We start from the raw sequence: 26,620 nt of genomic DNA on the forward strand, positions 1-26,620 counted from the left end.
GAATCAATACCTTTAATCAGAGTGTACTGAATAGGAACCAGTGTAATTATCTGCAGGCATGTGCTGTGACATGTCTGGTACACTCAACTCAGTTTAATTATCAAACTTTAACCTATATCACCTTATCAACTCTGCTTCCCTTTGACCTGGGAACGTGAAGTAATGAAAAGCTCGTTACCACTGCAGCCATTAACACATAATCATAAAACCATGGGCCTTCACTCTCTAGGACTGTTGCTTTGACCTTAGGAGTCCACAGTGAGATATATTATAGTTGCTGTCACTCTGACTGCCTATCACCATTTTTCACCTGGATGGGTAGAACATCACAGTGTGAATTCATTTCATTTTACCTTTGTAATCAGCAGACAGAGGAAGAGAAGCTAATGCTCTGCTCTAAAGCAACCCTACAGTGAATTAGCAGGACTGAAGGACTACACTATAATGTGTATTTTTAGCCCATTTAACACTAGGGCTGGGAATCGATCCGAATTTCCTGGATCGATCCTAACCCTAACCCTAACCCAAATAAAATATAAATAAATTAAAATTAAGTGGCCCTCTATATTGGAAAACTACAAGAACCCCCTGTACCCAGTCTTTGACAACCAGATACTTGTGAAATGCCATTTACAGGTTGTTCATGTAACAGATGGCTTGATTGAATATAAATAAAACGCCAAAATGCCAAAATGCTGCCATTACGATCAGCTGACTATCAGCTGATCGTAATGGCAGCATTTTGGACGGAGGGAAAGGGAACCGTTTTCTCCGTTTCATGTTTTTATGTATTTAATAGGTAAAGATACAGTATGCATAGACAGGCTAGTGTTGCCAAACATCAGCCTTCATTCCAGAAGGTGATTTTAGTGGTGCCGCTTCAGCCATCTCGCTATCTTAAGTTTCGGTTTCGTTTAGCCGGCACTCGCTTTTTATAGTGCGCCTTGCGCGTCAAAGAAAATAGCGCCTTTAGTCACCTGGAAAAGATCGGTCCAGACATTTTTGGATCGATATCGTGCTTTTTCAGCGTGAATCGATATCGGATCGCGGATCGATTTTTTGACCACAGCCCTATTTAACACACAATACATACTTCATCATTACTGCATGCCACTTGGTCTCACTAGGCTATGAAAACATGACTGGAACATCCATTTTAGCAAATAATACTAGCCTGTTAATCAAGACTGAATGCTGTTAAACTCAGTCTAAAGACACATTTTTAAAGACTTACAAGACCTACAGCCTTTTGATCGAACAACTAGCTTCTTTGTTTCCATAATACAGCTCTGTTGTGCAATGACTTGATTTTAACTTTACTTTCACTTGTTTTACCTTTTGGATGATTTATTTGTAGATTCCTTTAATATCGTCTTTTAATTGTGTGCTTGTATTTTCTACTTTTGTATTTTTCTTTAGTAGACTTGTAAATGTCTTTAATGCCATCTATGAAAAGCACTGCTCCTAGCTTGACAAGTGATATACAAATTGTTGTCATGATGATGATGATGATTATTATTATTATTTTGGGTATTGCATTTAAAAGTTGATCTAAGGCTAATATGAGAATTAAGCAGTCTGAGTTCAAGTGAATATCTGCTACATTTATTATCTTTATAGCATCTAATGCTATCTTTGTGTTTCCTTGGACAGCGTTGAAACTTCATATTAGCTTCAGATCAATTTTTAAATACATTTTTACACAGGAGGAGGACTGTGGATTTTGTCCTCCATCACTTCCATTGTAAGTGTATTATGAAGGGATCTTCTAATGTTTATGGAAGGGTTTATGGATGGATCATGTGAGGTGATCAGCTGATCATTTCTGTTCTCCTTTTATCTCCTATCTATTAAACTACACAACACACACACAGTCCACTAGTCTTTGTACAGTGGTGTTACAGGTGTTACAGACTCACAAGCAATCTTGTCTGAATACAGACAGCAGGCTAACCAGAGAACAGTCTAACTTTATTTATCATTCAATCATTAGAGAATTAGCGTTAATGTTGATCTAATCTGCCGCTGGTGATGTCTGTCATTTTATCCACAGACAGCCACAGTCAGCTGTCACTTGACAAATGTGAGGTGTGGACGGTTATTGTGGATCCAGGCTATGATAAACCACCACAATGTCAACATTTATTTAGAAACCATCTTTCAGCTTAAGTAAGTCCATTACTTGTAACTATAGTATAACTTAATCAGCCAGTTTAAGTCACAGTGTACCACAGGGCACCTTTTCAGGCCTTTAAAAGGGACATCCACACTAATAAATACATCCTTTCTGTGCTTTTAGGCAGTTCTTTGATATTTATTAACTTTTCAATTCTGCTTCATATGCTAAAAACAAGATTTTCTTGCTGATACCAAAACAATAGAACCGATTTTGTATGCTCTCCAAGTTTGTTGGAACATTTGGCAAAGAAGAACATCAAAGTTAGCAAGATTATGAATTTATTTCAATGAATTATTAATTACTAATTTGGAAGCAAAGGCTTTAAACTCCACAGACTATTACACTCCAAAATCTGTCAGTGAAGCAGTTTCGACTACTAGGGGAATACAGACTTGATTTTGCGTTTTGGAGCCCTGGTCATATTAAAAAACAGTGACAGCTAGCTTAAAATTGGAAAAAGGTAATGGAATGTACACTGGCCCCAATCCAGTGTATTAACATATGCACTGGGTGTTGGAAATGTATTGAAAAAGTGCTGTAGTAGCAGGATGTTAAAAAGTTTCTCTAAAGCATTTGTTATACTGTCATGCTATATAAAGACACAACTTTTTAAAGATGATTTTACATTTATTTGACAGAGAAATGTAAGAAAGTTCCCCAACTGAAATCATACTGGCAGTGTTGCAATTATACCATATATACATTAGACCAATAGGCCACTGAGGTCTCCATATATGTATATTTTAAACCCTCTGCAATAGTGAAATACTGCAAATTCTTAAATGGCAAAGAATCCAGGCTTTTATTTAGAACAGGCTTCTATTAGAGGCAGCCCCTTACTTCTGATTTTCCCAATTAATACAAACCCAGCACTTTCTCTGTGTGCACCTGTGGTCTTAATAGATTAATTATATTGTAAATTATCCAGAACTAATTCATCACTACACCATCAGTCATGTCCTACTCTGCTACACTCGGCTGAGTTTCTCATTTGAACAGAAATCCTGTTTATATTTGCTGAGTATTTCAACCACATCTGCTTTACCCTTCATGGAGCATCAGTGTAACTCTTCCTGCACAGATGTTTCACATTAAAGTTTTCCCAGCAGTTCCATGGGTATAATGCAACTAACAGTTATCTATTCATCTGTCAGTTATTCCTATGATTAGTATTTCAATTATTAATTTTGTCTATATTTTAGCAGAAAATAGTGAAAGATGTCCTTCACTGTTTCCCAGTCTGCTTATTTCATCTGAGCAATAATCTAAAACCTGGTGACATTTAGTAAAACATATAACAGCAGAAATGTCTGATTGGAGAAGCTTTTAATTAATAATCAAAATATTAAGAGATACATTTACTAATGGTTGTAGCTCTAAATCCAGGCTTTCATTGTGAAAATCTGCAGGAAGTGTTGAGTAAATTGGCAGTAGTTTAAACATACCGGTTTTACATGACGTTAAATATAAATGTGCTTTTCAGAGAATTCACTGTTTAAACTGTGCTTATTAAAGTTTGATAGGATCATCAAAAGGAATAAATCAGAAAAATGAATACACACATTGCATTTGTGAGTATATGACTAGTAATGCAACCACACACCAGCAATACTGCACGCAGCTTCATTGAATAGTCACTTCATCTGATTCTGCTCACTTTATATAATACAGTTAGCTTTAACAGAACTCCATGTTAACAACAATAACAATCAGTCCTTCATCTGAGTGTCTTTATTTCCCTCCTTTACACCGAGCGCTGATAAAGATGACAAATGTGGCTCGGCAGCGCTCGGCTCGCTCTGCTCTCATTACAGTCTCATTTCTATGACTTATTCATGGTGGCAGAAGGAGAGAGGAGAGGAGGGGCGGGGGGGAGAGCTGCGAGCGAACTGTGCGTCGGCGCGCAGCACTTCTGCTCCGCTACGTTCCTCGGTAAAACCGGCTAAACGGCAGCTAAATGCCAGCACTCCCAACTGAGATCCACATCTGCAGTGGCACAAAAAAGCTTTCAGTTCCTCCTGGTACGCAAGGTCACATTAAGGACAGAGGGATATACGCGGGGAACGAGTGGCAGACGGGAAAGATGGAATGGTAGAGCAGAAGATGAAAAAAGGTTTTAAATCTTGCAGAGGAGCAGACCTGCCAAGATGAGAGGTCACCTCTGGACTGGAGTGAGTGTGTATTTTTTTGCATGAATGACTGCAGGGTTGCAATTTGTGTTGTTGGACATACAGCTGAAAACACATTTGTTACTTTGGTTGAAAAGGAAAATATCACATACACACATACAGAATAATACACTTTCACATAATACACTCAACCAAAGCATATAGCTCCACTATTCAAAGGTAATCTTTTCAGAGAGAGGGGAGGGCCTCTTAGTAGTTTTGACAAAACCGATACAGATTCTATATGCACTGACAAGATAAACCATATATCTGCTGTCTATCTCTATACTGAGGCAAGCATAAGCTGGCTGTAAACACAACAACAGTAATCCTACTAAATCTGAATGTAATTAAGGCTGAAAATAACAATTATTTTCATTACTGGCTGATCTGATGATTATTTTCCCTGATGAATTGAATACTCATTTTTCCTTAAAAAAAGAAAAGAAAAAAAGGCAGAAAATTCAGAAAAATATCTATTCAGTCTTTTTCAGAGACTGAAGTGACATCCTCAAATTGGTTCTTTTGTCTGATCAAGTCAAATCCTAAATATATTCACGCTCACGAGACGCTGATTGTCTCCTGAACCTCCAACAGTACGAGAATGGATTAATCTAGTTAATGATATTTATTTTATAAAAAAGATTACTTTCGCTCTTCATCGCCCGAAAACTGCATTAAGTTTTGGACTAAGTGGGTCAAATATATAAAGCCCTTTCAGCCAGATTTTGTGGAGGTGTCAAGTGAATGATTATGTAATGCCCCTTTATTTTTCATTCTTATTTTTATATACAGCTATGTATATTGAACCCCTGTTTCTTTTCTTGTACATATCTATTTAATTACTTCTTTTCTAACTTCTCCTGGATCTACCTGTCATTCTTTTTATTGCTCTTATGCACGTACGAACTGTATGAAGTTCATAAACCTTGGACATTTATGGACAGTGGAAGAGATTATACTACCTTATTGTTAAATGCTTGTTTTGCTATCTGCAGTCAAAAAGAAGAAAAAACAGCATCTCTCATTTTAGAAGCTGGTAGAAATGAATGTTTGGCATTTCTGCTTGAAAAATGACTCAACTAATTAAGTTAAATGACGTATCAAAATTGTTGCTGATTCATTTTCTGATGATTGACATTATTTCAGCCCTAAACTTATGTAAATATGAAGTTAATGCATTGGAGCAATTTAATTTCATACATCATCTAAATAATATAATAAAATAAAAGTAAAACCGTAGAGCTTTAAAAGGCTTATTTACATTAGTTTTAATATAAAAAGGCCTGTTAATCAAATTGAGAAAAGAGTGGGTTCATATGTAGACTGACTCTACATCTCTGCCTTGTCCATTAATTCTAACTGGTCTGGTGTGGTGGCCATCAACACAGCTTGGTGTGCCATAACAAATGGCAACAAGTGTGGCTCATTATCACTGACTGTAAGACTAAATGACATGTTAGATCTTTGCCAAAATGTCATTACAAAACAGAAAAGGCCTTATTTTGACATCGCAAAACCCAAAAAGAACAGTACAATCCCAAAGAACTCACCTCCTTGTGTCATCGTCCAGTCCTCTTGTCCTCTGTGTGCGGACCCAGTGCTCCAGCTGCTGCATGGAGTTGGTCCTGGACAGCCCCTTCTCTGGTTCTTGGACTGGAGTCGGGGTCTTTGCAGGACCTCTGGCCAGGCTGCCGTCTACCTCTGCTGGGCTGCTTTCTCCCGTCTGCTCCCCCGCCGCCGACCCCGAGCCGTTGACCTGTGCGGGTTTCGGCAGGGTGAGGTTGACCTGTCCCTGTCGAGACGCGGACACGGCAGCTGCGATGGCGGCGGCCTGAGCTGGCTGCAGTTTGATGCTGCTGATTTTCGTCAAAGACCTCTCTGAGCTGGGGTCTCTTTGGAAGCCATATTTATCCCCATCACGGAGCGTAGCGTACTTCTCTGCATCTCTCATAGTGGCGTACTTATCTCCTTCTCTGAGCGTACTGTACTTCCTCACCTCCTTCAGAGTGCCGTATTTGTCCACAACTTGTATGGTACCGTATTTACTCTCAGTCTCCTTCAATGACAGCTGTCTCTTCACTTCTTTTTGGGGGACGTATTTCTGTCCTTCTTTCTGGAGCATGTGCCGGTCTCCTACTTTCTGCAGTGCATATTTTTCTCCATCCTTTGTGAGCAAGTACTTCTCTGCGTCTTTATTAGGGGCGTATTTCTCCTCCGTCTGTGTCACTGTGTACTTCTCGTCCACTTTCTGAACAGCGTACTTCTCCAGATCTCTGTGAATGGCGTACAACTCTCCGTCCTTATGCAGGGAGTATTTGTCTCCATCCTTTCGCAGCAGGTACTTCTCTCCATCCTTGTGGAGGAGATACTTCTCTCCATCCTTCTGAAGCATGTAGCTCACCCCGTCTTTCTTCAAGGAGTACCTCTCCCCATCTCTCTGTAAGGTGTAGTACTCCCGCTCCCTCTGGCTGTTGTGTTTCTCTGCCTCTTTGTGCCGTTTGTCGTCCAGCCTGGATAGCGAATGTTGTCGCAGAGGCTCACGGTTGCGTTCGTTGTTCTGGATTTCAGGCCGGGTGAGGACTCTGTGGTTCAGTAAGTTGTTCAACTCCTGAGACGCCCGCTGGTCCACTTTCAACTTGTCCAATCTGGGGAGATAGGAAGAGTAGGATGTCAAACCAAAGACAGGAATCTGATAAAGAATTTATAAGAGAAATTCTAAAAGATTTCAAAGATAACTTTCAAGTCAGAAGTCCTGTGTTTGTCTGACAGCCTTCCATCCTCTGGTCCTCCACTTCTTAGAAGTTCCTGATCTGTATCAGGAACCTCTGACAGTGCAGGACAGGAAGGAGTCACTGGGTATTGATATATTACAACAGTGACATTGGGACATATGAGAACATTGTTGTGAAGGGTGAAGAGAAGGTTGTTCTTTTAACTTCTTCAAATATTTAATTACTGAGATGTGGGAATGTGACAACATCACTGCAACAAAGAGACATGATCAGTCAGACCATCAGACAGGTTGTAAAAAAGCCAACACAGATTATCCAGATGATCTAAACTTTATTTGGTGGTCAAACTGTTTCTTTTTCTTCTTCGGTATATCCTGACTAGAATAAAAGATGTCAGAACTCAGACAATTAAATAAAAATGACACCACAACAGATGCAACATGTATAAATACAGCCTGGATTTATGCTTGACACAAGGCTTTAACAGGAGTTTCAGTATGCAGAAGGACTGCAGTAGAGATGGCTGAGCTACATGTGTGTTACTGAGTCCACCAAGTCTATTGGCTTTTCTTCACCCCCCTCAATGTTGTCTTAACAATCTCTTAACAATCTCAAGAAGAAGCTTGCAGAGAAAACCAAAGCGGCGGCAAACATAGGCCTGTAACAATAATTAGGTTATCGACTTATTGTACAATAACGTAATCATCAGCATCATCATGTCTATATATGGACTTATCGTATGATACATGGACATGACCTTTGACCTCAGTATTGCCACACTTCATATTAGCAGCTAAGAGACTATTCATGTCACATTGGTTAAACAAGTAGTGTCCTCCATTCCTCACTGTGTATGTCCTGAGTGGAGACTGTAGAAGAATTAAAGGTAAATAACTCTGTCCTCAACCATAATGACAGTGTAGCCCCCACTCTCCAATCCCACCCCCCACACCCCCGCCCCCTTACATTATTATACTATTATATTATCATTATATCAGTGGTATAAAATGATCTTCAAATGACAATAACATTGTTTATCATGATTATTTCTGAGACAATATATCGTCAAATAAAAGTAGTTATCATGGCAGGTCTATGTGTACATCAGTGACTGCATGGCCTGGCATGTACTGTAGTTTTAAAGCTCATAGCTACAAAAGGGATGATAAAGTAACACCTCAAGAGAGAAGTATAAATGAAGCTTTAGCAGCCAGGTACAGTAAGACTCTGTCAGTGTGATCTGTTACCAGATGTCAGCATTAACATAAATTAAGTACATTGTTGTTACTGATAAGAAAATGAGATCAAGTTGGAATAAACCAGAATTATCCTTAAATATCAACATGATGGGAGCTCAACTATACTTGATATTGTCGAGTGACCAGGCTAAACTCCTGTCTGCTCTACTGGTCCTGGCTGGAAGTCACTTAAAGGACAGTGTGTCCATCCTGCAGGCTGTGGATCCTTATACATTCACACAGTGACTTACAATACAACATGTCCTGCTAACAAAAAAGTTGAATTAGGTTTTTACCCTTTTAAGTAACAGTTATGTTGCTCAATAAAACACATTCCCATCCCACTGGTGGTGGCTTAATCGCTGCAAAAAAATGTTCTGGTAAGGAGATGAAAACAACCCCACAAGCTCAGTATAAATCAGTGGATGCTATCATTTTATGGAGGTACTAACTTTAGAAGCCTCTAGAGCTCGAGCACTAAGAGCAAAGATAGAAAAAAGAATACAAATTCTACAGACTGCAGCTCAGAAAGTCAAATTATTACTTTAGCCTGGATGTTTGCAGGGCTTCAGATAAATCATCTGGCAATACTCATTTTTAAGTAACTAGCCATGCATTTATTAAAATATCTAGCACATTTCTGATTCAATATTGATTCAATAGGTATGGACAAAATTCATAAGATGTCTTTTTTCGCCCCTTTTTGCTTTTTTTGTGTAGTTTCTTTTTTGGATGGGAGTGTTGATGTGCATGTACCATACCAATAGGATGGATGGTTATGGGGGTTGTTTGGCGGCCGTGATCATGTGGTTGCAGCCAGATATCAACGTACTGTATGTAACCAATCACATGTATACTTTATTAACTATATAATTTATGCTTGTTGTAAGTGTACTGTCCTAAGTGTACTGGTTGCTTTGTGTTGTAGCTCCCACTTGTAAAATGAAATTTAAAAATGGCCACAAAAAAAAGTCTCATTTATAAAACCCAATGTCATATCTAACAATGAGCTCAGCCCTCCAGTTTGTCTTAGTTAAAGACAGTGTAAAGTGAATTCAGACATTTTCTTCCAAACACATTAAATAAGTCATAAATGTATTTCTAAAAAAGGTGTAAAAAGCATTTCAACCACTTAGATTTGAATTGTGGAGCTAGGCTTCACAAACTGTGTTTCAACATTTCTGTGTTCAGGATTTAGTGGACGGGTCTGAAAATCATAAACCCGCCCCTGCTGCTGTAGAGATATACTGTAAATACATTCAGCACACACTACTACTACAGTCTACAGTTAGCCAGATAGCCGCTGAGCTAGCCACCAAGCTAGCAGCTGAGTTAGCCGCCGAGCTAGCTGCTGAGTTAGCAGCAGAAAGCTCTCAGACATAGCGTTCATGTTTCTGGTAGAGGTGGTGACTTTGATTGACAGGTGACACTTGGTAGGGGGCGGGGTTTCAGCGAACTCGGCGGCCACGGCCACAGCGTTTGGTAGCAGAGAAAGAGGCTGATTTTTACACAACTTTGAAGCCTAATTTCATATATTTGGCGATTTTTTTAATCATTCAAATTTGGCAGGGTGGTTAACAGTCTTCATTAATACTGGAGAAAACACCTAACGTGGCTCTGTTAGAAACACTGAGGAGGTCTCTAAAGATATGGGATGTTCTAGCAAGCTATTCTGGATAATGTGTGATTCCACCATGATTGGCTGCGTGCCTCATATTTCATCCCAAAAACCCCCACCACAGCCAACACGACACCAACCTTCTGACTGGTTCACTGTGGACAAGGGCAGCGTCCGTCATCACCTTCATCCAGCACTCCATCTCTTTGGCTGTTTCGCTGCAGAAATAGTAAGTCCTCATGTTGGGGTGAGTGGCCTGGCAGAGTGGGGGAGGGGGAGAGAGATAAAAAAGGAGGAGGGGGGGGGGCAGAAAAAGAGATGGAACAGGAGAGTGAGAAACAGCATCGGTTGGTGACCTTGATATACCAGCAAGGAATCTTTACATCACTCCTGCTGGCAGAGGAGTGTGTTTATGTACAGTTTGTGTGTGTGTGTGTGTGTGTGTGTGTGTGTGTGTGTGCAGGTATTTAGCCTCTCCCTGCCTGCCTCTCCATGTGTATTTCAGCTCAAGTGTGAAAACGCAGACGTGTGAAACTCTTCAAGGTTCCTCTGAGGGTCTTGGCAAAAGTTTAGTTGCATGAATAAGAAATGACACTGAGGTGAAAAACTAACAACTTCCTGTGTGTGTGTATGTGTTTAATTATGTTGTGTATGTGTACTGATGAAGCTCTGAACAGCTGCTCCTATCATCAAGTCCAGAAACTGCTGTATATTACCTGCAAACTCTTCTAAGTAAAGTAAATTGCCACCTTTAAAGGAACAGTTCAGCATTTTTTTGAAACATGCTTTTTCATTTTGTTTCTGAGAATTAGATGAGTACATATTACATATTATTACTCTCATGTCTGTGTGTTACAGTAAGTACAGAGTTGAAATTAGGACGTGGTTAGCTTCACTTAGCATAAAGCCTGGAAGCAGAGAGAAACAGCAAGCCTGGCTCTATTCAAAGTAAAAAAAAACACATAACACCTCTAAAGCTCACTAATTAACAACTGCTGTTTCTTTTCTTTAACTCTTACATTAATAAAAAAGGTAAAAAAAACAAACAAAACAAATGTGTGCAGTTTTTGGGGGTGAGCTATGCAGCAGTGCTAGTAACAAGAGAAAAACTTGTTCTGCATCAGGCAGTCTGAGTGGATGGATACACTGTTTGTTGAGAAATAGTTCCAGCATGTACCCACAGATTGTTTCTATTTGTGTTTGTGTTTGCATACAGATTTAACAAATGAGAACCAGGTTTATCAGTCTCATATCTAGGATGGAGGATCATCCTGCACCAGCCTGTTATTCTATTTGTTCATCGTTCAATAAGTGTTATCTTATCACCTGTTTCTTTTGTCCTTTTAATTCATTTTTTAAACCTAGTTTTAGTCAAGTTTTTATTTAACTTTATCTCATTTTGTCTTTTCAATCTATTTGAATCGAGTTTTTTTACTCTTTTAAACTTTTTCTCCTCACCTCTCCTATTTTTATTTTCTCTTACTTATTTTATTTTACATTTTTATCACTTTTATCATTCTTATTTTCTACTGCGTGCATTGATCTCAATATTTTCTTTATATCGTCACTTATTCTGTCTCATTATCAGCTTGTCAGTCAGCTGTGAAGCACTTTCAACTACATGAACCTGTATGAAAGCTGCTGTATAAATAAAGTTTGATTGATTGATTGAACAGTGAACTGTCTAGTGGTCACCACGATAGAGCGGCGCCATGGAAACACTATAAAGACACACTGAAATGGTCCATCAGCATTTGCAACATTGATCATTGTGAGAGTTCAACATTCGCTGTAGATCACGCTGAGTGTGAGTCAACCTGTTCTGATGACGTCATCAGCGTGTCATCAGCTGGTAGCACGTTATCACCCGATGATGAGTCATCAGATGATGCTGGAGGGTTAATCAGCTAAATGTGTGTTCAACATCCTTTATAATGTTTGTTTGCAAAGTAAAATGTGTGTGATGTGGCTTCAGGTTGTGTATGTTGCAGAATGGCTCTGAACTAGCTGTGATCTCTCAAATCACATTGAAATACTTGGAAATTCACAATTTTAACCTTTGACTTTTTGTCCTTTGACTTTTTTCCCCGATTTTTTTCATTTTAATGTTAAATGAAGTTACCATATATGGTTCCTCACTGGTCTAGGGTAAAACATGTTTCCAAAAAGTCTCTATATAAAACATCCACATGGTTCTATAAGCTCACATAGAGGCATGTGGAGGCTATAGTGGATGTTTATGGAAGCTACCAAATATAGTCACTCGCCCAATACAGGGTTAACCTTCGTGTTCAAATTTACCCCGTCTGTTTTAACTGTTCCTTACTTCCTTCCTCCCTTCCTTCTTTCCTTCCTCCACCTCCTTTCTTCCATCCTTCTGTCCTTCCTTCCTATCCTTTCCTTCCACCCCCCACCCTCTTTCTTTCCTCTGTCCTTATTCCCTTCCTTTACTTCCTCCTTCTTTCCTCCCTCCCTCCTACCTTCCTTCTTTCCTCTGTCCGTCCGTCCTTCCTTCCTTCCTTCCTCACTCCGTTCCTTCCATCCTTCTGTCCTCCCTTCATTCCTATCCTTTCCTTCCACCCTTCTTTCCTCCCTCCCTCCTTCTCTCCCCCCCTTCCTTCTTTCCTCTGTCCTTCTTTCCTTCCTTCCTCCCTTCCTCTTTTCCTTTCTCCCTCCCTCCCTCTCTCCCTCCTTCCTTCTTTTCCTTCCTCCCTTCTTTCTTTCCTTACTTCCTTCCTCCCTCCTTTCCTTTTTTACTTCCTTTCTTCCTTTCTTCGTTCCTCCCTCCTTTCCTTCTTTCCTCCTTCCCTCTTTCTTTCTTTCTTTCCTTCCTCTCTCTTTCCTCCCTTCCTCCCTTCCTTCTTTCCTTCCTCCATCCCCCTTTCTTCCATCCTTCCTTCCTCCCTCCTTTCCTTCCTTCCTTGACTCGAGTGAGCAGAGAGAAAGATTGAGATGAACGTGAAAACAAACTCTGCACAGAGAAGCTCAAACATCCATCTGAAGCAACACGAAGGAAAAACATGTTTGAGTGGAACTTCAAACACGCAGGCATGACATTTATATCAATCTGAATATCTCCCTCTCAACCCCCCCCCCCCCCCCCCCCCGCCACCCCCTTCTGTAGTATATATCCCTCTAATGAGTTCATTAAGAGGTCGATGCATGAGAAGAGTGTTCCCATTGGCTGCCTGCAGGTATGATGTGCTTGTGAAAATGGGACCAGCTGCTTTTGTCTGCCAGTCAAGATAAAAGCCTCTCTTATCTTGAGTTGTTATTTGGGAACAAAAAATCAGGACACATTTAGTTAAGTAAGCTTCAACACTGTCATCATCTCTGATTTACACTCCTGAAAACAGACAAAAAACCTGTGTTTACCTTGAAGGCGTATTTCCTGCTGATGTGATCGTCCACTGACAGCATGGAGATGTGAAAGCTGGGTAGCAGGATGCTTCCCAGGATGCTGTCCTCTTTCTCATCTGTAACACACAATAACAATAATCAGCTGGTCACTATCGCCCAAACTCATTCATGTGCATCTGCACACACTTGCTTTTCTCTGATAGATTATGGATCTGGCTCAGGTCATTTAGAATGGGATCAATAAGGATTTATCAGTAAGTAATTGGGCTGACTGGTATAAATGAGTTTATTCTCTTCTATTAATACTCTTTCTTTTACCAGCCACTCTTTCTGTCTGCACAGTACTGCTGTTGCTGTGAAAAGTTAACACAATATCAATTCATGTATTCATACACTGCCAGAAAATTTGAGGAACCCTCTTTCGAAAAACAAAAGAATAACAATATAATCGCATATTTTGTGGGTGGAAGATAGATATTCCAGTTTCCAGACTTTTCCTGATGATCTGGAATGTTTCGCCACATCTCGTCTTCAAATATGAGAACCCCGCAGGTCTAGTTTGTTTCCTTTTTTTTTCTTTTTCCTGGTGGACGGTGTGATGAATGACTAACAGATGATGATAGAACAAAACCTACTGGAGCTTATCAGACAACAGCAGACAGAGAAAGAGAGAGCGAGAGAGAGAGTGTGTGATTATGGACGTCTCTGCAAGCTCTGTTCAAACTACCATCTAGTTTCCCTCCCTGTGTGTGGTACGTAGTGTAGAACACACACACACACACACACACACACACACACACACACACACACACACACACACACACACACACACACACACGCACAGCTGAGGATGGGCTCTCCACAGGCTGCAGCATACAGAAAAAACAGCTTTCTGTTCTTTTCTTTTTTCTTTTCTTCTTTTCTGAAGCTAAACAGCTGAAAAGCACAAAAGAGGTGAGATGACTCCATGAATGCAGTACACTAAACTGCATCAATTAAAAAAAAGGCCTTGTAATAACAATCTGAGCTGATTCATTTCAGGATTGTAAGGACAGAATTGTCTCTGTGTGTCCTGTATAACACAGTCCTGCTTTGACAGGTGCTCACAGGCTACAAAACACTTAAAAAAGCAGAAACATGTCTGCAGCAACCAACTGCAGTAAAAACCTACAGAGCCTCCAGCCAGCGCTGCTTGTTTGCTTTACCCGAGCCTGCACCGTGAGCCCTGCAGCTCCTCCGGACCCAGCCCTGCTGCTGCTGAATTATTGAGATCCAGAACACACACATGGAGAAAATGAGGGAGAAGGAGAGGGGAGCCAGTCAGATGCTGTACACACTGCAGTGTGAGGGTGTGTTTCTTTTTAAGAATCTTTTTTTTAGGAGGGGTTGACATTTCAAGGTTGTGCAGGAGGTTCTGTGAAGATGCAGATCTGTCCTGCAAACTTCTGCTTGCTTAGATGAGTTTCCAAGCTTAAATATAACTAACTCTTAATATTAATACTATGATAAAAAGCTTCTTGTTTTTTTCTTCTTTTGGAAATCTACAAAGCCTCAGATAATGTAAGGCATATTTTTATCTCATGCGTTTAAGACACCAACTTGTACACAGTGTAATGCATTACAGGTCATTAAAGAGCAGTTCAAATCCAGTGTGTGAAGTTTTCCTATTTTTCAAACATGTTATTTTGCCTCCTGCTGTTTATATTGTTTCATTTATAGCGCCCTCTAGCGGCAGCAGTATACCTTGTATTTCTTCTTCGGTGGTTATTTTTATTGTGACTCGGTTTGACTGGTGAAGCTGAGCTGGTGAGTTGATATACAAAGTAATTATAATTTGTGTTAAATATCATAGCTATGTCCGTGCCATTAACATAGTGATGTTTATATTTTGTGTTTTTCAGTTGATTACCTGCTGCTGACTGCACGATCACTGTTTAAGTGCTAAAATAAGCATGTGTGGAGTTGCTAATGAAGAGAAATAAACACGTGGAAAAGACAGAGATTGAGTGTTGGAGCTGAGTGTGACACTGTTTCGCTGGTCAAGCACACCCCGTGCGGTGGGATTTATTAATTTAAGACAGTTAGGTTAATAAAAAACCGTACAGTAATCAACACTAAGCCAGCCCCGTGACGGAGAAGCGGAGGTCGGACAGTGTCAACCTACGGCAAGCTACAGGAGGCTAGCCTGGAACCTGGTCCCGGCCCTCCGGAAAGGTTATCGTGTGGTCTGTGACTGTGCTTGAGTGACTTTCATTGTGACTGTTTAGCGCGACGGCATAGGATAAGCCGATCGCCGCAAATTTGCTATTAGCACGTTAGCTAGCCGCTAAGCTAATTGCTAAGCTACCGGAAGTGAACGCCGCCATGTTGGTCCAGGTACGGTGGTCGGAAGTACGTCATCAAACCAAAGAGTAAAAGAGAGGGACATTAAAGGCAAGGAATTAAAGAAAAAGCGTTCCTATGCACAAGGGGCTTTTACTAGGAGGGCAAATGCCATTGAGTTTAACATGGACCTTTTAAATGAACATGACCTCAAACTTGAACTGAGGGCACTCAAAGGCAGCTATGAAGAGATCTGTAATAGCAGTTTTGATTACATTGCTGTTATGGAAGAAGAGGATGCAAGTGGATACGAAAAGGATGTAGCAGAGGATGTAGAAAAGGCTGCATGCTTGTCGCACATTGTATCAAGACACAGAGAGGAAGGTAAAACAGACTTTGTGGTCCCGCTGTGTATCGGGTCAATTTGGTTGTCTGAAGGCGGACCTCAAAGAAGCGTTTGGCCAGGCTGAAGCGCTCCTGTCAGGCCACTTGACCCATGAGCAGTATGATGTGGTGCACATAGCAGTAGAGGGCAGAGTCGAAGCGCTGGAGGAGTTCGTGCGAGCCTGGGACTGCTTCGTCCCGGACAAGGAGGTAGATGACATGCGGATTCGCCTCAAAGACTATAAGGAAAGGAGAAGAATGACTATAGTTGCACTGACTAACTACATGCATCAAGGCAAAAGGTCAGTGCATGGCGACCTTGGTGTCCTGGCAAGCGGTGAAGAGGACAAGGGGGATGTTGACGGCGGAGACGATGGTCATGGCGGTGTGGACAGTGGAGGAACGACCACCGCTGAGAAACCGAGTGGGCCTCCAGACGGTGGCGGAGTCAGTGGCACGGGCCCCCCGTCGGGGTCTCCCCCAGCGCCACCACAGAGGCATCCACCACAGTGGTCCATGAACCCCACATTTGACCCCGGCTTCTCTAGCACACCGCGGCAGCAGCGAGGAGCGCACGCTGTGCTACCGGATAGTGTCGGGACAGAACGCAGCATGTCTACCACCTCTCAGGGGTCAATCGGGCCCAGGATTGCGCTCGCACCCCTAAGCCTACCAAAGTTCTCTGGAGACAGGAGAAGCTATTGGAGATGGAAGAGTAACTGGGGGACCCTACAGGCATTAGCTGAACCCACGGGCTCCCCAGAGTGTAGGCTCTTTCACCTGCTGGACAGTATTGCTGATGCAGTAAAACGTGAACTCAGGCTGTCTCATTGCCGTACTGCGGAGGAGGTCTTCCGGGTTTTGGAGGACTGTTATGGGGCCATGTCGCAAATAGCGGATGACATCGTACTGGAGTTACAGAACTTACCAGCTGTGCGCAACAACCAACCAAGGGAGGCAGTTGATCCAAGCGGTGGAACGGGCGCTGTTGGACCTTATAGATTTGGGTTGTGAGGACGCCATAAAAAATCAGTTGGTGATCCGGTCACTTGAAAGTAAGTTGCCGGACAGTATGAAGGAAAGGTGGCTTGTGTACCGATGCGACGCGGCCAGCAACGTCAACCCTCGTAATCGGTTCAACAAACTATGGCAGTTCCTGAGAGATCAGAAGACGGTTCTGGTGCAACTGGAGCAATTACAGATCACCAGGCGACCAAACTCTGCAAGAGAGGGTGAACCGAGCCCTCGAAGGCAGGAAAGGCGCTCATTTACCAAGGCCACGGCAAGCGAGGCGAGAGAAGAATCCTCGCGAGATCTTTGCGGTATGTGTGGTGAAGAGGGGCATCCCAGACGTCTGTACCACTGTAAGACATTTAAGAAGGCCAATCTGACAGAGCGGAGGGCTCAAGTATAAAAGTCAAAAGCCTGCCCCAAATGCCTGGATCTCCACGGGAGGGACAGTCCGTGCAATAAAAGCTTTCTGTGTCGCAATGACGAATGTAAAAGAGGTGACTCCCCTCCAGATCACCACTTCTTCCTGTGCCTCAAATCACCTGCCAAAAAGGACTCTGTTAGGGCGGAGACCAAGGGGTAAAAGAGGAGAGAAGCCCGTGGTCCGACCGAAGAACAAGAGGCTTTGTTTGCTAGTCTAGGTCTGACTCCGGAGCAGCTGGAGGCTGTTCGAAAGGCCTGCACAAATAAGGTGTCCTCAACAATATGTGCTGGCAAAGATTTGGTGGATGAGAGTGGACTGAATGAGCACCCGGTCCTCATGATGTTGGTGGAGGTCACGACGAAGAGAGGAGACTGGGTCAGAGCCCTAATCGTTCTAGCCTCCAATACGAACTATATCACTCACCAAGCAGCAGAGAGCCTTGGATTGGCAGGTGAGCCAATCACACTGGTCGTGTATGGTGTAGGTGGTATGGATGCGAGGGTTGAGACGAAGAGGTACTGTGTGAGCATAAAAGTAGCCACGAAAAAGGGGACATGGCGGCTCTGATGCTCTGCTATGGACTAGAGGAGATTGCCAGAGTGGACCATGCAGTGGACTCGGAGCGCCTGGAGAAGTTCTTCCCTGGTGTCGTCAAACCGGGGAAGCTGACCCGCCCCGAGAAAGTTGAGTTACTTATCAGTACCCGGGAATGTCGTCTTGCCCCCCAGCGGATGATGAGGTGCAGCGATCTGGTGTTGTGGGATGGTCCACTCGGAAAGACCGTCAGTGGCGTGCACCCGGAACTGTTTGAGGACATTGAGGTGACTGCACGCCACTCATCGACCCACTTTGCATGCTCCATGAAGGCGGAGTCCAGGAGAGTCGAGGTTCTCCATAACTACTACCCCAAGCCAAAGAGCAGCGTAGAAGTCGGAACTACGGCTGCGTGCAATGCTGAGATTGTGAAGTGGTTGCAGTGGGACAGCATTGGGGCCGCCTGTAACCCTATGTGCAGTGGTTGTCGTTGTGGAAAATGCGCTACTGGAGGGAAGGAGATGTCACTTGCTGACGAGCGAGAGTTAGAGATCATCAGGGGAGGTCTAACCTTCAAGTTAAGTGACAACCACAGTGACAAGCCCCACTGGGACGCCAGGTACCCCTGGAAAGAGAACCCCGCTACCCTGCCGAACAACCGTGACGCTGTCAAGGCGGCGTTCCTGAAATCAGAGAAGCGCCTCGAGAGGGATCCGAAGTGGAAGGAGGCTTACGCGAGGCAGGTGCACGACATGGTAGCCAGGGGGGCCGCAGTCAAGCTTTCCAGGGCTGCAATGGACAGTTGGAACGGAGCGGTGTGGTGGGTCAACCACCTGACAGCACCCAACCCACACTCCGTCTCCACTCCTGTAAGACTAGTCTGGGACAGCAGCCGGGAATTCAGGGGTGTTAGCCTGAATGGCATCCTTCTGAAGGGCCCAGACGTCTTGAACCCCATCCGGGCGGTCCTGCTCCGTTTCCGGGAGGGGGAGCACGTGGCGGTTGGAGATGTGTCCAAGATGTATAATTCGGTGTGGTTGGAGGATCAGGAGGTGCATGTCCATCGCTTCCTGTGGAGGGACTCTCCGGCAGATGACATCGAGGACTACGCCGTGGTACGGGTGAACATGGGAGATAAGCCGGCTGGTTGTATCGCCCAGGTGGCCATGAGGGAGACCGCCCATCTGCCCCAGTTCGCCAACAAAGTTGAAGAAAGACATGTTATTGTGGACAACGCCTATGTGGACGACATTCTGGTGTCCCACAATGACCCCCAGAGGCTGGGTGAGATCCTTCAGGGGGTTGAGGCCATTCTTGCAACTGGGGGGTTTTACCTTAAGCCATGGGTGCGGTCTGGCCATAGTGGGAGGCAAGGCAGTGTTCCCACCAAAACTGAGACTATTGTATTGCCCAACCAGCTGCGTGACGAGGACAACAAGGCCCTGGGAGTGGGTTACCACGTGGGGGAGGACAAACTTTTCCTCATGGTGGCCGTCAATTTCTCCACAAGGAAGAAAAAGATGCGCACCGAGCTCGACCTCACCATGGAGGACATAGAGGAGAAAACACCGGATCCCCTTACCCATTGTATGTTACTGAGCCAGGTAGCCAGGCTTTATGACCCCCTTGGTCTGGCGACACCCCTGAAACAGAAGCGTGTCATTCTTGTCAGGAGGGCCTTTCAAGAGGCCGGCACATTGACTAAGGATACGTGGGATAAACCACTGTCTCGTGAGCTGCGCGGGAGGGCGATCAAGCTCTTCAAAGAGTATGCCCAGCTGAGTACCATCACTTTCCCCAGGAGTATTACACCTTCCGGCTGGCTGGGTAAACCCTGGGGGATCACATTTTCCGACGGGAGCTGTGACTCTTATGGGGCGGTTCTCTACCTGCGCTGGGAGACTTCAGGGGGTGTTGTGACCCGACTCGTGGAGTCAAAGGCTAAATTGACCCCCATCGACCAGAAGGGCGATGCTGTTAAAGCGGAGATCTGCGGAGCCGTCTTTGCTGTCCGGCTGAAGGGGTACGTACTGAAGCACGGGCGGCTGGAAGTGGGAAGGTGGTACCACTTCGTTGACAGCCAGACTGTGTTGGGAGCCATCCAGCGGGAAAGTTATGGGTTCCAAACTTTCTTCACTAACCGTGTCGGTGAAATCCAGAAGGCCGGACCTGTGACAGATTGGTGGTGGGTCCCCGGTGAGTACAACGTGGCCAACCTAGTCACGAGAGGGTGTTCCCCTGGGCAGCTTGATGGTGACTCCTACTGGCAGAGAGGTCCCGAGTTCCTGACCAGAGCGGTGGAGGAGTGGCCCATGAAGTCTGCTGCAGAGGTGGCCTCCGGTACCAGGGAAGTGGTGAGTAAGCTCCAAAGGAAAGCTTTCTCTGAAGAAGTTGTCTGCTTCAGGCGGTCCTACCGGTATGGGCGCCATGGTCGGGGATGGTGCGATAACGTGGTCTCCTACGGTCGATGACAGGGGATCCTCGCCAGATATTGCCACAGGGTCTTCATCATCAGCATCTAGCGCCTGCAGTACGAAGAAGTTTTGGGGGTCGGCTCTTGTAAGTCAGATGGATCTTTCAAGGTTTTCTACACTAACCAGGCTCTGTGGGGCTGTGGGATACGTTCGCAGAGCCGTGCACTCCTGGTTACTCGGCAGAGATCAAACTGGTGCGAGAGAACAGTGGGAGGCAGTACTCACAGTCCAGGAGCGAGAGGAGGCATTCAAGGACTTATGTCTCGCAGCCCAGACAGGTGTGACCTTCCCCACGACAACACTCAACCGTCTGGTTGTGAACAAGGACAGTGCAACGGGCCTCTTGTTGTGCCACGGCCGGATCCAGTCTGTTGATAAGGGGGGTTCTGGGGTCCCGCTGATCCCCTACAAGGAGCGGATCAGCACCCTCCTTGCTGAAGAAGCCCACCGTGCCAACCATGAAGGCGTTGCCGGTACCCTCCTTCGGATGAGGAAAAGAGCCTGGGTGGTGCAAGGCCCTAGAATCGCTCGCAAAATTGTGGACTTGTGTATTCATTGTCGGAAGTGCAGAGCCAAGTTATGCTCTCAAGTAATGAGCGATCTCCCTTCTGTACGCACCGGGCCAGCAGCTCCTTTCGAGTACACAACGCTGGACCTGTTCGGTCCTTACACAGTCAGGGACGGTGTGAGGCAGCGCACGAAGAAGAAGGTCTGGGGCGTGGTCTTCAGTTGTATGGCCTCGAGAGCTATCCATGCAGATTTGGTCGAGGACCTATCAACTGAAGGCTTTCTCAAGACTTATAAGCGTTTCACCGCCCTAAGAGGTCATCCCCGTAAGCTCTGGTCTGACCAGGGCACCAACTTCGTGGGGGCCAGACCTGCGCTGGAGGATCTCTACAGCTTCCTGGCGGGTATCGACAAGGAGGAAGTCCAAAGGAGAGCAGTTGTGGCTGGGACTGACTGGGTGTGGGAGTTTAGCCCAGCGGACTCGCCGCATCGGAATGGGGCAGCGGAGGCAGCTGTCCGCGTGCTGAAGAGGTCATTGAGCAGTGTTGGTGAGGAGGGTGATTTGACCATCCTGGAGTTCCAAACCCTCCTCTACCTAGCTGCCAACCTTTCCAATGAGAGGCCGATTGGAGCCAGAGCTCAGGTTCTGGAGGAGACTGTGGACATTGTGACACCAAACTCGTTGCTGTTGGGTCGAGCGGGACCTAGAGGTGACACCCAGGGTTTCGAATTCCCTACCTACCCGTTCAGTCGTCTGCGAGCAGTCCAGGTGGAGGTGGACAAGTTTTGGAGGTGTTGGAGCCAGTTGGCAGGACCTCACCTGTTCGTCCGGCAAAAGTGGCATGCCCCAGCCCGGAATGTCTCTGTTGGAGACCTGGTATGGGTTGCAGACCAAAACGCCCTCCGGGGTCGATTCAGGCTGGGTCGTGTTGAGGAGGCGTGTCCAGATGATAAAGGTGTTGTCCGAGACGTCAAAGTGAGGATTTGTCATAGTCTTCCTATCAGCCTGTCCCAAGCCAGGAAGGACAAGGAGCCGTGTCCTTCCACGGTACTACACAGAGACGTCAGAAGACTGGTGGTGTTGCTACCAGTGGAGCAGCAGCAGGAGGAGGCTTAACTTACTCCCCTAAGAGCTTGAAACTGTGGACACTTGAATGCAGGACTCAGACCAAATCTGTGTCACTGGACAATTATGTTGTTTCTTTATTTTGTCATTTGAGAAGTTGCACATTCTCTGTGTATTACGTGCACATTCTCTGTGTATTACGTGTATTATAGTATGCCATTAGTAACGCCGTTTAAATAAACGGCGTTACTAACGGCGTTACTTTTATTCCCATCACTGCTATTTAATGTCTTTAGAAGAAAATGAATTCATTTTACACGGTCTTTAACTCCTGGTTGTCAATGTTAAGGGGGCATATTTTGAATTTGAGTTGTCATCTGTCACTCACGTCTATCCAATAGCACAACGGCACACTTTCATCATTAGTCTATCATCTAGTTGCAGTCATTTTCAATATGTCTCTCTCTGTGTGTCTGCTTTATTCAGACATACAGCCGTTATGTGCACCACCTCCCCATCTCCACCCAGTCTACACAGGATCAGCACTTCCATCTTTTCATCTGCCATAATCTCATCAGACTCATCAGCCTCACCACTACCAGTGTCTGAACTTCATAAAAGGATCTATTCATCTATCTGGATGTTGCTCTGTTGCTGAGGAGCTGAAGGAAACTCATTCTGTAGTTGGGATGAAATGATTCGTGCTGTCAATGTAACATGATGGCGTTGGTGTTTTTCCACTGAGAACACTGTGCAGAGTAACTCACTTTTCTGTTATTGTGCTGTGGCTTTCATTAGTTTTCATTAGTGACTGCATAAGCTGCAAAGCGTCTGGCTTGGCATGAACACACATGCTCTTGGATTAATTACTCAACACAGATAAATGATTGACGGAGGTCCAAAGCCTCATTGTGTGTGTCCGGTTTAATTTGGAAGTGAACAATTATGTGGAAAATGCAGACAGTTTGAAATAGCACAGACTGTGTGTGCATCAAAACACTCTGAAATCTGTAGTTTCACTTTATTTGGTCCAAACCAAGAGAAAAAAAAGAGAAGAGAAATTGCTGCCTTTTTAGCTCTAAACCAATTTATTTTCACACTGCTGTTTCATAAATTAAGCAACAGCTGTAAATGATCCAGATTGGCCAGTAACTCATGGATAGCACTTTCCCACAATAACCAACCTGCAATACTGCCTTGCTTTAAACCCTGTCTCTACATGTTTTCATTATTCATAACATGCAGTTGATTTTGAGCCTAATAATACTCATAATACTCATAATTGGTCATTACTTGTACTCTGCTACACAATATCAGTATCTCAGGTATAATATTACTTCAGTTCAACTGTACAATATTTGAATGTTTGTAGATTTAAGCATATTAATTGCAAAGAGAGTAATAGCCCTATCCTGGAAGAACACCAGAAGACCAAGAGTAAACAGGTGGGTGTCTGAGCTATCTACCACTCTCCCCTTAGAGAAAATATTCATTCATCATATCTGGGACCCCTTTGTTTGCTATGTATTAGGAACAGACTTGTCACATGTGATGGAAGACCCTGGAGACGTGTAAACAATGGCTCTCTGTGGTACTCGATTTTTTCCTTTTTTTCCTATACAATGGACTGAAATGGACTATAACTAATTTGATCCCCAACCAAGAATTGGAATAATTTGGATGGTGGGTTTGTGTGTGTGTGTGGGGGGGGGGGGGGGGGGGGGGTTGACATGTTTGTTCAATACATGTTATAGTATTTCTTTATTATGTTGTGAAAACAATAAAAAAGAATGTTGGTTAAAAAAAAACGGTGCAATATTCTTTTTTTCACCTTAAAATCTGTGCAATATCAATATCACACTCAGGTATATTATCATTCACCAACATCGATCTTATATATGTTGTTCCTATTATTTTATCGCTTGTGTACTTATTATTTATTTATTTTTATTCTTTATATTGATGCTCTTTCTATTTTTACTATGAACTCGCTGCTGCTATAATGTAAATATCCTCACTGTGGGAATAATAAAGGAATATCTGATCTTCTTCATGAGCTCTTGGTGACACCTGAGAACATTAATAACACATAATAAGCATTAAAGTGCTGCATGACCTGCTGGCAGTCACCACAGTTCTATTTCCTCATGTGGGTCCATGTAGTTCTGATGATGCAGGATGACATCATCATAAATGTCCATGTCCTGTCATGTTTACAGCTTTCCTATAAACTCACTGAACATGAATTAAACCAGAACTAAAAGACAACAGTGTTCTAGTTTAATTCATGTTCATATCATATGTTTCTCTCGGTTTGAACCGAATGAACTGAACTACAGGTATGACAGCATCATGAAACCCAAGCTGCCAGTGCATCAGACAGCGGTGGATGCGAAGTTAACTGTGCATCCAATATTATACACATTTTTGCATTTTCCATGGTTTGGTTTCTCTCGCTTGTTTATGTGTTTATGAAAGCGAGGCGGCTCAGTGTGGGCCTCAAGCTCATAGATAAAATAATGACAGCGTGCACATTTACAGAAAATTGGAAAAGTTTGGAATTCAACTGAATTTCTATTGAATTCTTATGAGGATGATTTAGAAAAAAAATATACTTGAGAGTATTTAAAGTCCACTTGTGTTATTAATTATAGTTACTGATATCAGTGTGCTTAGGAGTGTAAGTGCAAATTCATAAACATTATAAATGACATACAGTGCATTAATTAATGCACTTTATTTGTATCATAAAGCTGACAAAGTAAATTTAAGTTTAAGTAAGTTTACTTTTTAAAGCTATGCATGTTTTAATTCAGTAAAATATATTTAATCTGGCAGTACTTACTGGTAATAAGTTAGCTCATGGAAGATTAATAGCTGCTCTGTTTATCAGGCTGTACTTCCACAGATTGTGATCATGTAGATAACCTGCTTTAAGTGTACATAGTGTATCACCTCACTCTGGTAATATGGAATGATTAGAGTATAAGTAAACACTACTGTATGGATTAATATATCTACATAATATTTGCAGTAGAAAGGATGTTTATTTTTGTCCAGGCAGTACAAAAAGAATTCACTCCAAACTCTGCAACCATCAACCTGAGCAACAGAAATGAAAAGAGAGAGAGCAGACAGGAGAAAAAAATGGAAAAAGAAGAGGTTATTATCCAAAAGCCGAGCATGTCATTGTCCTTCCTGAGGACACCTCCTCTCTGTCTTTCTCTCTCTCGTCTCTGGCTGGCTAAACCAATAAACATCCAATTCTCCCCTGGGTTTGTCATAAAAGTGGCTGCTGATTGCGCTCTGGGAGCGGCTAATTTGCCAATTTATGGAGATGGAAAAATCTCTCTCAAGGGTTTAGGAGACACGGAGGAGGAACAGATGAGCTTTTGTTAAGGTAAAATTCGAAATGAGCGGTGGTGCTGCGTGGGCGTCACAACAGTGGGTGAAAGCAAGGACGACGACTTTTAACTGGTGGCTCTTAATGCTTGACCTCTTGAACCTTGATTTTCACATCACTCTGCTATTGATTCATTTTAAAAGAGAGAAAAAAACATTTCTCTCATACATGCTATTTGCTTTTTACACACATTTATTAAAGGTACGAGATTGACACTATTTCAAATGTTCAATCCAAAAAATCTAGTGTCATTAAGGCTTGGTTCACCCCTCCAAAACAAGAACCTAAAGGAAGATCATACAAAAAAATATATAATAAAATTCAATTTCTCAACTGTTCATAGAAGTCTGAGTAAAAGTTTTCATATGGACTTATTGGAGCCATAAATCTCAACAACATTTCAAACTCAAAGCAGGGCCTGACACCCGCAGAGGTGACAGCACTGACACAATACTGTTTATATTTTTCATCATTTGTGCACAACAACTGAATTTTGGGGATTTTCACACTAACCTGGGACTCTGACTGTTTGCCTGTTTGTTCATGTGCTGAAACCTCAATAACACTAATACACAACTCTCTAAGCTCGTTAATATGTAAATACAACTATAACATTTTTAGCTGCAGCATTTTTTTAAGGACTTTTATGCTTAAATGGCAAAATATTCAAAGTGTGACCAAAACAGGGGTTTAACGTGATTTAATCAGACATGCAGACTGAAAGTGGACACTGAGTGAAAATGATTTTTCCACCTTCCACCTCATATATAATGTGCTTTTAAGAGGAAGAACTACCACAAAACTAGTAAATATGAAAGAATATCATCAGGAAATAAAAGTACAATTTTATGATTCATAATTTTGCAGTTCTGTGTTAAAGATAATATTTTATTCATGGTGAGAAGCAGCCACAGTGCTCTGTTCCCTCAGGCCTACATTCCCACAGCACAGGTACGACCATTCCCTAATGCACATAACGTGTCGTTGCCCCTCATTAACCCATTCCCTGAGGCGTTCCTGAGATATCTCGATAACGAGAGTGGGGTGGAGCGTCGTGATGTCACAGTGAACTTGACCTTTGGCCACCAAAATCTAATTGGTTAATTGTTGAGTCCCAGTGGATGTTTTGAATTCTGTCAAAGTGGGACAGACATACTGTACAGTACATGTATGGACAACCTGAAAACACAACACATG

General features: G+C 43.3%; 1 protein-coding gene across 1 annotated transcript in view; it reads right to left on the reverse strand.

The window, feature by feature from the left end:
- Window positions 1–26,620, reverse strand: part of LOC128353273 (pleckstrin homology domain-containing family A member 5-like) — a 267,029-nt gene that overhangs the window by 41,747 nt on the left and 198,662 nt on the right. The window contains exons 9-11 of the mRNA XM_053313967.1: window positions 13,314–13,414; window positions 10,079–10,194; window positions 5,901–6,995 (exon numbers count right to left, since the gene is read on the reverse strand). Coding sequence (XP_053169942.1) covers window positions 5,901–6,995; window positions 10,079–10,194; window positions 13,314–13,414 — 1,312 coding nt within the window. The remainder of the gene's footprint in view (window positions 1–5,900; window positions 6,996–10,078; window positions 10,195–13,313; window positions 13,415–26,620) is intronic.

The sequence above is a fragment of the Scomber japonicus genome, chromosome 23, assembly GCF_027409825.1.
Source record: "Scomber japonicus isolate fScoJap1 chromosome 23, fScoJap1.pri, whole genome shotgun sequence".
NCBI classification, from domain to species: Eukaryota; Metazoa; Chordata; class Actinopteri; order Scombriformes; family Scombridae; genus Scomber; species Scomber japonicus.